At 47.3% G+C, this 15481-nt stretch overlaps 1 protein-coding gene across 8 annotated transcripts in view; it reads left to right on the forward strand.

Annotated features, from left to right (window-relative positions):
* Positions 1–15481, forward strand: part of INPP4A (inositol polyphosphate-4-phosphatase type I A) — a 149458-nt gene that overhangs the window by 63261 nt on the left and 70716 nt on the right. For all 8 annotated transcript variants that reach the window (XM_073664894.1, XM_073664893.1, XM_073664897.1 and 5 more), the window contains 2 exons: positions 9821–9865; positions 11934–12052. In XM_073664894.1, the coding sequence (XP_073520995.1) occupies positions 9821–9865; positions 11934–12052 (164 nt within the window). The remainder of the gene's footprint in view (positions 1–9820; positions 9866–11933; positions 12053–15481) is intronic.

A 15481-nucleotide genomic window follows, 5' to 3' on the forward strand; every position in this document is an offset into this window, starting at 1 on the left:
CATAGATAGATAGAATAAATAGGATAGATATCCTGTAGATATTTAATATCACAAGCCCCCTACATATAATAAACTAGTACCCTTTAGTACCTTTTGTAACGGGTCTGGGAGGCGGAACCTCTGAGTAACTTATACAAGGGGGCGGTCCTTGTAAGGAAGCGGGTGGCGACCAGGGAAGACAGGCAGGTAGTCACAGCAGGTGACCGGGACAGTCTCTGGGTGAACGGGCAGGAGGTCACGGCAAGTGACCGGGACAGTCTCTGGGTGAACGGGCAGGAGGTCACGGCAAGTGACCGGGGCAGTCTCTGGGTGAACGGGCAGAAGGTCATGGCAAGTGACCGGGACAGTCTCTGGGTGAACGGGCAGGTACGACCTGTGACGGCTGAGCCTCCAGGTAGGCTAGCAGGCAGATGGCAGATGTGTGCTCCCAGGTGAGCAGGCGAGAGTCTCTGGATAAGCAGGTGGTCACAGCATGTGACGGCGGAGCCTCCAGGTAGGCTAACAGGCAGGTAGCAGATGAGCGCTCCCAGGTGAGCGGGCAAGAGTCTCTGGACTGGCAGGTGGTCACAGCACGTGACGGCGGATCCTCCAGGTAGGCTAGCAGACAGGTAGCAGATGAGCGCTCCCAGGTGAGCGGGCAAGAGTCTCTGGACTGGCAGGTGGTCACAGCACGTGACGGCGGAACCTCCAGGTAGGCTAGCAGGCAGGTAGCAGGTGGGCGCTCCCAGGTGAGCGGGCAAGCTGGTCCATAGACAGACTGACAGGTGTCGGAAGGCAGACCGTCGGACCTCAGGCTAGCAAGCAGGTAAGCGGATAACAGGCAGGAATCAGACAGCAATCTGGCAGGAAACTGGCAGGTAACTGGCAGGTAACTGGAAACGGGACCTGAGGGCTGAAGCAGAGTAGTGAACAGTGCAACAACATTGCTCGGGCACCTCCATTTTGGAGGAGGTGCCTTATATATGGTGAAGTCCTCTGGCCATTGGCCGGGGACTCCTTAGGACGGCGCGCGCGGCCCCTTTAAGAGGGGGGGAGCGCGCGCGCGCGCCCTAAGCACCGTGGCCGGGAAGGAGCGCGCGCTGCCAGCAGAGCGGGAGGAGGACGCCGGGCTCGGAGCGGAGAGGTGAGGGGAACAGCGTCCCTGCCTAGCAGAGGGCAGGGACGCCGACGCTACAGTACCCCCCCCTTTAGGCCCCCCCTTTTTTAGGCCAGACAGAAATTTAGCAAGGATGAGAGGGGCATGGATGTTCTCCCGGGGCTCCCACGTTCTCTCTTCAGGACCAAACCCCTTCCAATCTACTAGAAAAAAGGTCTTTCCTCTTACCCTTTTTGTGGCCAGAATGTTCTCTACCTCAAACTCGTTTTCAGCGGAAACCGGAGCAGGAGGCGTACCTGTAGACTTGGAAAAAGAGTTAAGTACCCCGGGTTTGAGGAGAGATACATGGAAGGAGTTAGGGATCCGCAAGTTGGCCGGGAGTTTCAATTTATAGGCCACCGGGTTGATCTGACTGATGACCTCCAGAGGACCGATGAACCGAGTCCCTAACTTATAGGAAGGAATCTTGAGCCGGACATACTTGGACGAGAGCCAGACCTTATCCCCTGGACGGAATTGAGGAGGATCCAGACGTTTTTTGTCAGCATGTCTTTTCATCCGCTCGGACGACTGAAGGAGTGCGGACCGGGTACTCTCCCACATGGAGGAAAATTTGTTAACAAGAGATTCCGCAGCCGGATTATCCACCGAGGTGGAGACGGGAAATGGGATCCGAGGATGCTGACCGAAGACTACAAAAAACGGGGATTTGGAGGAAGATTCGCTCTCGTGATTGTTGTAAGAGAATTCGGCCCATGGCAGGAGATCCACCCAGTCAGAATGGTGGGCATTAACGAAGTGCCGGAGGTAACTGGTCAGGATCTGATTGATCCGCTCCACTTGACCATTAGACTGTGGGTGGTAAGCGGAGGAGAAGTCCAGGGTGACGTCTAGCAATTTACAAGTGGCTCTCCAGAAACGTGAGGTGAACTGAACCCCACGATCCGACACAATGTGGAGGGGCAGGCCATGGAGACGGAAGATGTGGCGGATAAAGTCTTTAGCCAGCTCGGGTGCAGACGGGAGGCCTGGCAGGGGAATAAAGTGAGCCATCTTGGAAAAGCGGTCAGCGACCACCCAAATGACCGTACAACCGGCAGAGACGGGGAGATCAGTTATGAAGTCCATAGCAATATGCTGCCAGGGGGCAGCAGGCACAGGAAGCGGAAGGAGGCGACCGGCTGGCAGGTGTCTCGGGACTTTGTTGCGGGCGCAGGACACACAGGCAGAAACAAAGTCTATTACGTCCTTGTGCAGGGTAGGCCACCAGTAGTGCCGGGTAATAAGCTGGAGGGTCTTTTTCTGACCGGCGTGGCCAGCTAGCTTAGACGAATGGCCCCAGTGTAGGATCTTCTCCCGATCAGGTACTGAAACGAACGTCTTACCGGGAGGGAGACGATTTAGACTCACAGGAGCCACTTGCATTACTCTGGCGGGATCGATGATATGTTTGGGTTCTTCCTCGAGATCGGACACCAGAAAGGATCGGGACAAGGCGTCTGCTTTGATGTTTTTGTCAGCCGGGGAAAATGAAGAACAAAATCAAAGCGAGCAAAAAACAAGGACCACCGGGCTTGGCGCGGGTTAAGTCTCTGGGCATGCTGGAGGTAAGCCAAGTTCTTGTGGTCAGTGTAAATTATTACCGGGTGAAGAGCCCCCTCGAGTAGGTAACGCCACTCCTCCAATGCCAGCTTGATGGCCAATAACTCTCGGTCTCCTATGGAATAGTTGCGCTCAGAAGGGGAGATGAGTTTGGAGAAGAAGCCACAAGTTACCATTCTCCCGGAAGATGATTTTTGGGTAAGTACCGCTCCGGCTCCAGAGGAGGAGGCGTCAACTTCCAGGAAGAACTGCTTGTTGCCGTCCGGGCGATGCAGCACCGGGGCGGAAGAGAAGGCCTGTTTTAAGGAAAGAAAGGCCTCCTCTGCTTCGGGCGGCCACTCTCTGGGATTAGTGCCCTTACGGGTGAGCGCGGAAATTGGGGCAGTCCGGGAAGAGAAGTGCGGTATGAAGAGGCGGTAGTAGTTGGCGAAGCCCAGGAACCGCTGAATAGCCTTCAACCCCTCCGGTCGAGGCCATTTCTCGGCAGACAGTTTCTCTGGATCCATTCGGAGGCCGGTCTGAGAAATAATGTAGCCCAAAAACGGAAGCGAGGTCTGCTCAAAGAGGCACTTCTCATATTTAGCGAAGAGGTGATTCTGCCTGAACCTGAGCAGGACCTGACGAACATCCCTCCGGTGAGTCTGGAGATCCGGAGAGAAGACCAAAATGTTGTCCAGGTACACCACTACGCAGGAGTAGAGAAGGTCCCGGAAGATGTCATTGACCAACTCTTGAAAGACGGCAGGAGCATTACAGAGACCAAAGGGCATTACCAGATATTCATAGTGGCCGTCCCGGGTGTTGAATGCAGTCTTCCATTCATCCCCCTGACGGATACGGACCAAGTTGTACGCCCCACGGAGGTCCAGTTTGGTGAAGATTCTAGCCCCCCTCAGACGATCAAATAACTCCGGAATGAGCGGAAGGGGGTACTTATTCCTCACCGTGATCTGGTTAAGGCCTCTATAGTCTATACAGGGACGGAGAGAGCCGTCCTTCTTTTTAACGAAAAAGAAGCCTGCTCCCGCCGGGGAGGTAGATTTCCGGATGAATCCCCGGGCCAGATTCTCCTCAATATATTCGGACATCGACCGGGTCTCAGCAGCGGACAATGGGTAAATACGCCCACGGGGAGGCGTAGTACCGGGTAACAGGTCGATAGGACAGTCGTATGGTCTATGAGGGGGTAATGTCTCTGCCTCCTTTTTATTAAAGACATCAGCAAATGACCAATAAGGAATTGGAAGTCCAGGTAGATTAGTTGGGGTAGGAGAAGGACGGACGGGATGAACGGGAACCAAACAAGTCTTATGGCAGTCCTGTCCCCAACGAAGGACTTCTCCGGACTTCCAGTCAAGCACGGGTGCATGTCTCTGGAGCCAAGGTAGGCCTAGTAAGAGGGCGTGAGAGAGTCCAGGCAGAACATGAAAAGAGATGCTCTCAGAATGCAGCATTCCCACCTGCAGAGTAATGGATTCGGTGATGAGTTGGATGGGACGTGGTAAGAGGCCCCCATCCACGGCAGCGACAGATAAGGGTACAGCCAGAGGTTTGGTGGGAATGCGGTGTTTTTCTACCAGGGACTGTGAAATAAGATTCCCGGCTGCTCCAGAGTCAAGTTGGGCTAGTTCGAAAAAACGGTTCTCCCCGCAGATAATTGAGACTGACAGCAGCAGAGATGGAGAGGATTTATTCTTGTCTAGGTCGACCTCTCTGAGCGAACCTAGACACAGGCGTTTCCCGACCTCTCCGGGCAGGTACGGATCCGGTGCTCCTTGCTGCCACAGTAGAAGCAGCTCCCCTCGGCACGGCGTAAGTCCTGACGGGTTTTGACCATCTTGGTCTGGTCGACCTGCATAGGCTCAGGAGAGTGTACCTGGGGAGAAACGGAGGGAGTGACAGGTTTCTGGAAGGTAGGAGCTAGACGTGGAAACCTCCTCTCACGGGTGACCTCTTTGGCACGCTCCTGGAACCGTAGGTCAATCCGGGTGGCATGAGTTATTAAGTCATCGAGAGTGGTAGGAATGTCCCGACCGGCGAGTTCATCTTTAATACGGCCGGACAGACCCTCCCAGAAGACAGACACCAGAGCGTCGTTATCCCAGGCCAGCTCCGAGGCAAGGGTACGGAACCGTATGGCATATTGGCCCACGGTGAGACTTCCCTGACGGAGGTGTAGCAGAGACGATGCGGATGAGGTCTTCCGTCCGGGTTCGTCAAAGACTTTCCGGAAAGCCGTGAGAAAGGCAGGCAAGTCGGACACCAGGGGGGGGGTCTCCTCTCTCCCATAGAGGATTTAGCCAAGCCAGTGCCTCCCCCGTGAGATGGGACATGATAAAGGCTACTTTGGCCCGGTCGGAGTTAAACTGGTGGGACAGGAGTTCAAAGTGCAGGGTGCACTGGTTTATGAAGCCCCGAGCCAGAGCGGAGTCGCCTCCGAAGCGAGGAGGTGCAGAAAGCCGGGGTCCGGAGCAGGATACCATGGTACTGGTGGGCAGCGGAGCTGCCGGGTTGCAAGTCAAGACACTAGCGGTGGTTGCTGGTGGAGCAGTCAGAGTGTCTAGGCGAGAATTGACATTCCGCAGGTGACTCAGGATGGACTCCTGTTGGGACCTCTGACGGGACAGTTCATGACAAAGGTCCGAGAGCGAGGGAGCTTGGGTGCCACCGGGTTCCATGGCCCGAGCAAACTGTAACGGGTCTGGGAGGCGGAACCTCTGAGCAACTTATACAAGGGGGCGGTCCTTGTAAGGAAGCGGGTGGCGACCAGGGAAGTCAGGCAGGTAGTCACAGCAGGTGACCGGGACAGTCTCTGGGTAAACGGGCAGGAGGTCATGGCAAGTGACCGGGACAGTCTCTGGGTGAACGGGCAGGAGGTCACGGCAAGTGACCGGGGCAGTCTCTGGGTGAACGGGCAGAAGGTCACTTCAAGTGACCGGGACAGTCTCTGGGTGAACGGGCAGGTACAACCTGTGACGGCTGAGCCTCCAGGTAGGCTAGCAGGCAGATGGCAGATGTGTGCTCCCAGGTGAGCAGGCGAGAGTCTCTGGATAAGCAGGTGGTCACAGCATGTGACGGCGGAGCCTCCAGGTAGGCTAACAGGCAGGTAGCAGATGAGCGCTCCCAGGTGAGCGGGCAAGAGTCTCTGGACTGGCAGGTGGTCACAGCACGTGACGGCGGAGCCTCCAGGTAGGCTAGCAGACAGGTAGCAGATGAGCGCTCCCAGGTGAGCGGGCAAGAGTCTCTGGACTGGCAGGTGGTCACAGCACGTGATGGCGGAACCTCCAGGTAGGCTAGCAGGCAGGTAGCAGGTGGGCGCTCCCAGGTGAGCGGGCAAGCTGGTCCATAGACAGACTGACAGGTGTCGGAAGGCAGACCATCGGACCTCAGGCTAGCGAGCAGGTAAGCGCATAACAGGCAGGAATCAGACAGCAATCTGGCAGGAAACTGGCAGGTAACTGGAAACGGGACCTGAGGGCTGAAGCAGAGTAGTGAACAGTGCAACAACATTGCTCGGGCACCTCCATTTTGGAGGAGGTGCCTTATATATGGTGAAGTCCTCCGGCCATTGGCCGGGGACTCCTTAGGACGGCGCGCGCGGCCCCCTTAAGAGGGGGGGAGCGCGCGCGCGCGCGCCCTAAGCACCGTGGCCGGGAAGGAGCGCGCGCTGCCAGCAGAGCGGGAGGAGGACGCCGGGCTCGGAGCGGAGAGGTGAGGGGAACAGCGTCCCTGCCTAGCAGAGGGCAGGGACGCCGACGCTACACCTTTTATGTGGCACTAAAGGTGTTTAGCCTTATTTAACCTATTAAATAAATAATTAATTAAAAAAAATGGCACGGGGTTGCTCTTATTTTTAATCCCCACTCCATTTTTTTCATGTATTTAGCTAGTAAATAAATAAATAAAAGTACAGAAAACTACACACGCAAAGCACTGATTATATGTATCTCACTGACCTATTTCTATCTATTCTATTCTGAAATTTTGGGCTGTGAATGTACTATACTTGGCTGATGAAATGCTGTGTTTCCTTTGAGATGTGTGCGTAAAAATAGGACGGGACATGGTCCATGTGCCTTGTGTTTTTTTTTCTCGCACCCATTGACTTGCATTGGCGATTGCGAACTGATTCTCGCAGACAATCGCAGCATTCTGCGATTTTTTTTCCTCTGTCCGATCCAAGCTGAGAAAAAACTTGCAGATGAGCATGGACTCATTTACTAACATTGGTCAGAGTGCAATGCGATGTTTTTTCGCATTGCACTCGTCCGATTTATACAGCAGTGTGAACGAGCCTTAATGAATATATCTGTACTGAATTTACTACAGAGACCTTTTAGGAGAGTTTATAGAGTACACACAGTATAGAAAAATGTAACTATATTGTTGTTTACATTTTTTGCTACATGTCCTGTAAAATCCGGCAACATTTTGATGGGGAATCTGCACTGTAAATCATCCACAATCTTGCAGGGTGTGAATTAACCCTAATATGCAAATACATTTTAATTACCGTGTATACTCGCGTATAAGCCAACTTTTTCAGCACATTTTTTATGCTGAAAAAGCCCCCCTCGAGTATATATAGTGTATACCGGTGGGGTGGGGGGTTGCGGCAGCGGAGGAGCGGGCACAGGCAGTAGCTGCTGCTAAAGAGGCATGGGAGTGGAGAAGAGTGAATATTCATTTTCTTTAATAGGGTAGTGTCAGCTGCGGCCACAGCAGGCTCAGCGATCCTCTGTGCCCGCTATTAGAGAGCATGAATATTCATTCTTCTCCACTCCCAAGGGCGTGGAGAGGAGTGAATATTCATTTTCTTTAGTAGCTTGCACAGAGGATCACGCTGCTGACTGTGTGCGCTATTAAAGAAAATGACTATTCTCTCCTCTCCACGGCCATAGTCCTGGCTTGGAGAGGAGTGAATATACCCGCAGCTCACTTCAGCGTCTGAGGGCGCATGGCAGTGATGTGGAGGTGAGCTGCTGCTGGCAAAACAGGACGCAGCGCTGGAGCAGAGGGAAGGAAGGTGACTATGAGTGTTTATTTTTTTCATGTGTGCAGTGATGAGGGGTGCCATGCATATCAGGATTGGGGATGAGGGGGCCATGCATACCCAGATTGGGGATGAGGAGGCCATGCATACCAGGAATGGGGATGAGGGGGGGCATGCATATCAGGGTTAGTGATGAGGGGGCCATGCATACCAGGATTGGGGATGAGGGTGCCAAGCATACCAGGATTGGGGATGAGGGTGCCAAGCATACCAGGATTGGGGATGAGGGGGCCAAGCATACCAGGATTGGGGATGAGGGGACCATGCATACCAGGACTGGTGATGAGGGGGCAATGCTTTCTAGGATGGGGAAATTTATCAACAGCTGCTGCATTACTCACCCATGGTGAACCTAGCCTTAGTGGAATACTAGATGCACACAGATGTCCATGTGCTGTATGCAAAAATTTTCTTTGTATAGTTGTTTGAAGTATTTTTCTGGCAATGATTTTGATGACTGGAATGCAGTAGTACAACTTGTATTCTCATTTTTTTCCTTTATCATATTGCTTCTAAGTGAAAATATGTATTTTTTTCCATTTTTTTTTAACCTGTGAGTCTCAGCCTGACATTGTATGGGGCCCTGCAATGCTGCCTTTGTCTAGATCAGGGCTGCACATATTTGTTAGCCTGTACTATGACAAGGGATAGACAGCTAGACACAAACAGGGCTTGTTAACACTGTTACATTTGTGGATTTGTTTATAGCTTTTAGCCCATAACAGATTGCATCCTAGTAAAAGAAAGAAAATCATTCATCTGTCAGGATGTGAAATAAAATGTTTAATCTCTGTCCTGGCCCTGATTAAATATGAGCCGACCCAGTTAGGCTTTGTTCACAATCAACGTTTTTGAAAAAATTGTTTTTCTGCAGCCAAAGTTTACTCTCTTGGCTGTAAAGACGCTGTTTTCAAAACACTTGTTTTTCAGCAAGATTGCAACGTTTTTAATGCTTTTCTATTTGCTTCATTTTTGGGTATGGATTACATATGTAATTTGTCTACAATACATGTTTAATAAAGTTAGTTTTATTCACTTAACACTTTTAAGCACTCAAATGCAGCAAAAACCCTGCGAAAAACACTGTTGCGTTTTTGCAACGTTTTTACTTTTTCATTGTTTTGTATGGTTTCAAAAAGCTGAAAGAATTGACTTCCTGCAGATTTAAGAAAATGCTGTCGTTCTCAAATTCAGCCAGGAAAGAAACCAAGTGTGGTGCATGAGATTTTTGAAATCTTATAGCTTTTTGTGCTACTGTGAAAAGCAGCTTTTAATTTGCAGCAAAAAAACGCTGCATCTGAATGCAGCCTTACAAAGTGTCGAGAACAGTGCCTATTGCTACTACTTTGCAGTAGGAATGAGTGCATCATTTCTGTTATGTATGATCATTAATAGATAAAATTACAAACCTTGGTTCCTCTGTGGCTTTCTGGCGCTGCTTCGGTCTCTGTATTTTGGCTGCAACTGTGACATTACTGTAGTGCATATCACTGCTGCAGCCAGTCACTGAGCTCAGCAGCTTTGCCGATGTAGACAGCATAAACCCGTGAGGCCAGTGATTGGCTGCAGAGGTAATGTGCACTGTACTCATGGTGTTACCGCTGCCACCAATACTCAGAGACCAGAGCAGCAGCGGAAATGGGTAAAGTGAGTTTTTGCTGTGTTTGTTATATTATATGCATAAGAGTGTTTGGGGATATGTTTGTTGAAAGTGGAAAACCCCTTTCAAGGCTAGTAATGTTTCCTGTGCTCATCTGTCTGAGCTATGTACTTTGAGCTCAATGTATGGACAAATTCTTGGAGCGTTGTGCAACAATCATTGCCAACCTCTCAGCAGAATTCCTGAAATATAAAGCTTATATACAGCCCGGATGGTAATATGAGCAATAGGCGGGGCTGGCATTCTTTTACTGAAAGTGCTAGGTAAGGGTTAGAAAATCGGCAACACACAGAGCTTCTGCTCCTCATGGCAGGCTTTACGTAGTGTAGAATCTCTTGAAAAAATCGTTTACTATTACTATGGTAATGTATCTGATCACTATTTGATTATATTTACTTTATATTAATAGGAAATTTTCAGGATCCAGATGAACCAATTTTGGAATTTAGTTTGGGTAAGTTTTAACAAAGTTTTAAGAAACTGCACTTTATGTTTAAAATGATGTAGATATTGTAAGTTTACTTTAAAGTACGTCGTAGAAGAAAAATTCAATTGCCGCACTCACCAAATGAAACCGTCTTCTTTATTGTGACATATAGAGGACAGGTAGTTAAAGCAACACATAGCCTATGGCCTATTCCCCTCCTCCATGATGCTTCTTCCGACCTACATATGAAGCCCCAAGGAAGCGTCGTTATGACGTGAAACGTGTGTTATTTACTTGTACTTCCCGTCCTGTATAGGTCACAGTAAAGAAGATTTGGTGAGTGCACAACTGTACTTTTCTTCTATGAAGTATCTGAAGACTGCTGTCTTTTTGCTGAGCATTTCCAAAGATTGCTGTTAGATCATTTTCTAGATTCCTATATATTGCTGCACCAGTGACTTCAAGTGTAAGCAGTGCCGACATTCACTATATGTTATGGGACTAATTTACCTTATAGTACACTGCTCAAAAAATTACAACACCTAATTCACACATCGGAACGAAAAGTTTAAGTTGAAAATCTTTACTGATATAAATTGTTTAATAATTTGAGAACAAATTAATGTATGAAGAGTCAATGGAAACCAAAATCTTCACCCAAATGATGGCTGGATTCCAAATCGCACTGAAAACCATAGACTGACCCAATTTGCATAGCTTTCAATATGGTAACTCATAATTTGACTCAGTAGTGTGCTGTCCCTACATACCTGTATGCGCTCCCAACAACATCTTGGCCTGCTCCTGATGAGGCGGCGGACGGTGTCCTAGGAGATCTCATCCTAGACTTGGATCAAAGAATCAATGAGCTCTGGGCAGTCTGTGGTGCTTCTTGTTTAATGTCCCAGAAGTTCTCATTTGGATTCATGTTTCCAAAACATAAGGGCCATTCAGTGGCATCAATGCCTTTTATCATCCACGAACTGCTTATACTCTTTGGCCACCAGGAGGAACAAAAGGCCACTGCACTAATGTAAGGTCTAACGATGGTTCTGAGGTATTCATCCAGGTACTTAGCAGTCAGGGTACCGTTGGCTCATGTGAAGATTTGTACAACCCTCCAAGGATATGCCTAACCCAGCCCATCACTGACCCAACATCATACCAGTTATGTTGGATGAAGTTGGGGGCAAATGAACGTTCTCCACCACTTCTCCTACTCTTTTATATGTATCACATTTTCTGGAGAACCTGCTCTCGTATGTGAAGAGAGCGACGTGCAATGTTAGACCTATCAGTTCTGATGTCTGGAAACACAGAGTTGAGATGTGTGAGATATGAGCACAAGTTCCACTGCAGGATGTCATGCTCTCATGCCACGTTAATGGAGTCTGATCAGAAATATACACACCGGTAACCCGCTGAAGGTCATTTTGTAGAGCTCTAGCAGTTCTCCTGTTCCTCCTCCCACAAATGAGCAGATACCTGTCCTGCTGCTGGGTTGATGCTCTTCCATGGCCCTGTCAAGCTCTTTATGTCTAATGGCCTGTGTCCTAGTATCTGCCCCATACTCTTAAGACTGTGCTGGGAGACAAAAAAGCTTCTTGCGTTGGCATGTATGGAAGTGCCATCCTCAAGAAGCTGGGCTACCTATAATACCTGAATTGGCTGCATGTACCACCTCATACTACTAGTTAGGATGAGAAATCTAGTAAAACACAAAACTAGAGAAGAATGAGTCAGGAAGGATAAGGAGAGAGTAATTGTCTATGGCAACCACCTGCAGAACCCTTCTCTTTGTCTTTCTGTTGCCTCTTTGAGACTCCTTTAATTTTGACCAAAGCAGGTAAATTGATTTCAATCGTTTGTTTCCTAACTGGACAAATCGATAACCTAGAAGTGGAATTGTCTTGAGTTATAAAGTCACGGGACGCTGTATGTAATTTACACTCTTTACTGCCCCATTAAAAGTAAATGTGCTTCTATATTTAATAACTTTATATGGTGTGCAAACTCCATCATAAACTTTACTGTAAGTTGTAACTATTGCTTGTCAATGATGGTACATAACTTGTTTTTCTCTTCTTCTTTACAGCATGTAGTGAACTGACTACTCCATCACTTGAGCGGAAGCCAAATAGTTTTGTTGCTGTTAGTGTCACAACGCCTCCTCAGGCTTTCTGGACGAAGCATGCACAGACCGAGATCATTGAGGTGAGAATGTCCTGGTCGAAAATAGCTGAGAAAGTGTATTGCACTAAAACCACTAACAAACTAAGGCCACATTCCCACAGTCAGTGTTTTACATCAGTATTTATAAGCCAAAATCAGGAGTGGGTGATAAATACAGAAGTGGTGACGTGTTTCTATTATACTTTTCCTCTGATTGCTCCACTCCTGGTTTTGGCTTACAAATACTGAGGTAAAATACTGAAGGTGGGAACATGGCCTAAGGCTGACTATTGTGTGGGTACATTAAACCAAATTTAGATCTATGCCCAAATTTTTGACCTATGTTTACCCAACAGGTCACATGAGTAGTGGTTATCTCCATTCCTTATTAATGGCTTAAGTGGCCAATATAAAATAAAAATACAAAAATATTCTTCTCTCCCGGACCAGTGCCACATTAGTGATTTTGACTTTTCAATTCCTGGTAGTCACATGTCGACTGATTGGCTGCAGCCTTTGAGTATTTCATCAGGGCACGCATCTGCTCTTATGGAATACTGAAAGGCTGCAGCCAATCAACGGATATGTGACTACCAGGAATTGTAGTGTTGGTATTTCTGCAACGGTGCCAGTCTGGAAAGTGGGTACATGTTTGTTTTCTTTTTATTTTATATGGGATAATTAAAAAGGGGTTCTCCAGTAATGGACAATACATTCAATGTCTATGAGACATCCGCTTAGGTTTTAACCCCTCCTATGGCAGCCTTTGCTTACTGTGTACAAGAGTGACAATCCCTTCACTTTCTGTAAAGGGATGTTCACATCACACAGAGTTATGACCATCTCTTTTAAAGCCTACAGTCACCAGACTACCCATTAATTTTAGTGAAATCCAGCCTACTTTAGGAAATTGCACCGCGTTCTTTCCCAATATACTCTTATTAGCAGGAAGGATCTGCTGCTTGATCAATGACCTTTTAGTATTAAGACTTAAATTTGTCATATACAGTGTCCCAGGCCAGAGAAATGTTTTTCCACAGGCGTGTCCAGTTCATTCCTGATTGTGTGCTTGTGTAGATTCATTCTGGTCTGTAGCTAAAAAGCTAAAGACCAGAATGAATCTACACAGGCACACAATCAGGAATGAACTGGACACGCCTGTGGAAAAACATTTCTCTGGACCAAGACACTTTATGACAGATTTAAAAATTTTAATACTAAAAGGACATTTCAAAGACGACAGAGAAAAATTTGGGAATTCAAACTGATAAGAATGTTCAATTCCTTGACAACAGGACTCAATTTAACACCTGGATTTATGACAGTTTCTCCAAGTGCCACAAAAAAACCCTAATTTGACTTCTTTGGCTTATTTTTAAGATTTAAGAAGCATCACCCCCTCCACCTCATGAACAAATATCCTGCTGCAATATATCTTAAATGTTGTGCATTCATTTATCTTACTAATTCATTTGTAATCTTGGCTGAAGAAGGAGCCTCTGTGCTCTGAAAGCTTGCATATATCCATATATATATATATATATATATATATATATATATATATATATATATATATATATATATATATACACAGTACAGACAAAGTTTGGACACACCTTCTCATTTAAAGATTTTTCTGTATTTTCATGACTATGAAAATTGTACATTCACACTGAAGGCATCAAAACTATGAATTAACACATGTGGAATTATATACTTAACAAAAAAGTGTGAAACAACTGAAAATATGTCTTGTATTCTAGGTTCTTCAAAGTAGCCTCCTTTTGCTTTGATGACTGCTTTGCACACTCTTGGCATTCTCTTGATGAGCTTCAAGAGGTAGTCACCAGAAATGGTCTTCCAACAATCTTGAAGGAGTTCCCAGAGATGCTTAGCACTTGTTGGCCCTTTTGCCTTCACTCTGCGGTCCAGCTCACCCCAAACCATCTCGATTGGGTTCTGGTCTGGTGACTGTGGAGGCCAGGTCATCTGGCGTAGCACCCCATCACTCTCCTTCTTGGTCAGATAGCCGTTACACAGCCTGGAGGTGTGTTTGGGGTCATTGTCCTGTTGAAAAATAAATGATGGTCCAACTAAACGCAAACTGGATGGAATAGCATGCCGCTGCAAGATGCTGTGGTAGCCATGCTGGTTCAGTATGCCTTCAATTTTGAATAAATCCCCAACAGTGTCACCAGCAAAGCACCCCCACACCATCACACCTCCTCCTCCATGCTTCACGGTCGGAACCAGGCGTCCGTTCACCTTTTCTGCGTCGCACAAAGACACGGTGGTTGGAACCAAAGATCTCAAATTTGGACTCCTCAGACCAAAGCACAGATTTCCACTGGTCTAATGTCCATTCCTTGTGTTCTGTAGCCCAAACAAGTCTCTTCTGCTTGTTGCCTGTCCTTAGCAGTGGTTTCCTAGCAGCTATTTTACCGTGAAGGCCTGCTGCACAAAGTCTCCTCTTAACAGTTGTTGAAGAGATGTGTCTGCTGCTAGAACTCTGTGTGGCATTGACCTGGTCTCTAATCTGAGCTGCTGTTAACCTGCGATTTCTGAGGCTGGTGACTCAGATAAATTTATCCTCAGAAGCAGAGGTGACTCTTGGTCTTCCTTTCCTGGGGCGGTCCTCATGTGAGCCAGTTTCTTTGTAGCGCTTGATGGTTTTTGCAACTGCACATGGGGACACTTTCAAAGTTTTCTCAATTTTTCGCACTGACTGACCTTCATTTCTTAAAGTAATGATGGCCTCTCGTTTTTCTTTACTTTGCTGCTTTTTTCTTGCCATAATACAAATTCTAACAGAATATTCAGTAGGACTATCAGCTGTGTATCCACCAGACTTCTGCACAACACAACTGATGGTCCCAACCCCATTTATAAGGCAAGAAATCCCACTTATTAAACCTGACAGGGAACACCTGTGAAGTGAAAACCATTTCTGGTGACTACCTCTTGAAGCTCATCAAGAGAATGCCAAGAGTGTGCAAAGCAGTCATCAAAGCAAAAGGTGGCTACTTTGAAGAACCTAGAATATAAGACATATTTTTAGTTGTTTCACACTTTTTTGTTAAGGACATAATTCCACATGTGATAATTCATAGTTTGGATGCCTTCAGTGTGAATGTACAATTTTCATAGTCAAGTCTTTAAATGAGAAGGTGTGTCCAAACTTTTGGTCTGTACTGTGTGTGTGTGTGTGTGTGTGTGTGTGTGTGTGTGTGTATATATATATATATATATATATATATATATATATTATATATAATTTGGGCATAAACGTATTTACATAGAATTTTATAAAATTTAAATGTAAAGTTACGTTTGATCAGTAACTGTAGATACCCCAGTAGGGTTTATTTTAGACAGTTTGAAGAGTCTTCATTCATTTTTAGCGGCATTGAAGGACATACAGAGGAGCAGGGAAGGTGGATATTGATGGAGTTGCACACATACAATACAGAG

Source organism: Phyllobates terribilis, unplaced genomic scaffold (assembly GCF_046119375.1).
Source record: "Phyllobates terribilis strain yellow unplaced genomic scaffold, ASM4611937v1 Scaffold_2__4_contigs__length_985480577, whole genome shotgun sequence".
Lineage (NCBI taxonomy): Eukaryota > Metazoa > Chordata > Amphibia > Anura > Dendrobatidae > Phyllobates > Phyllobates terribilis.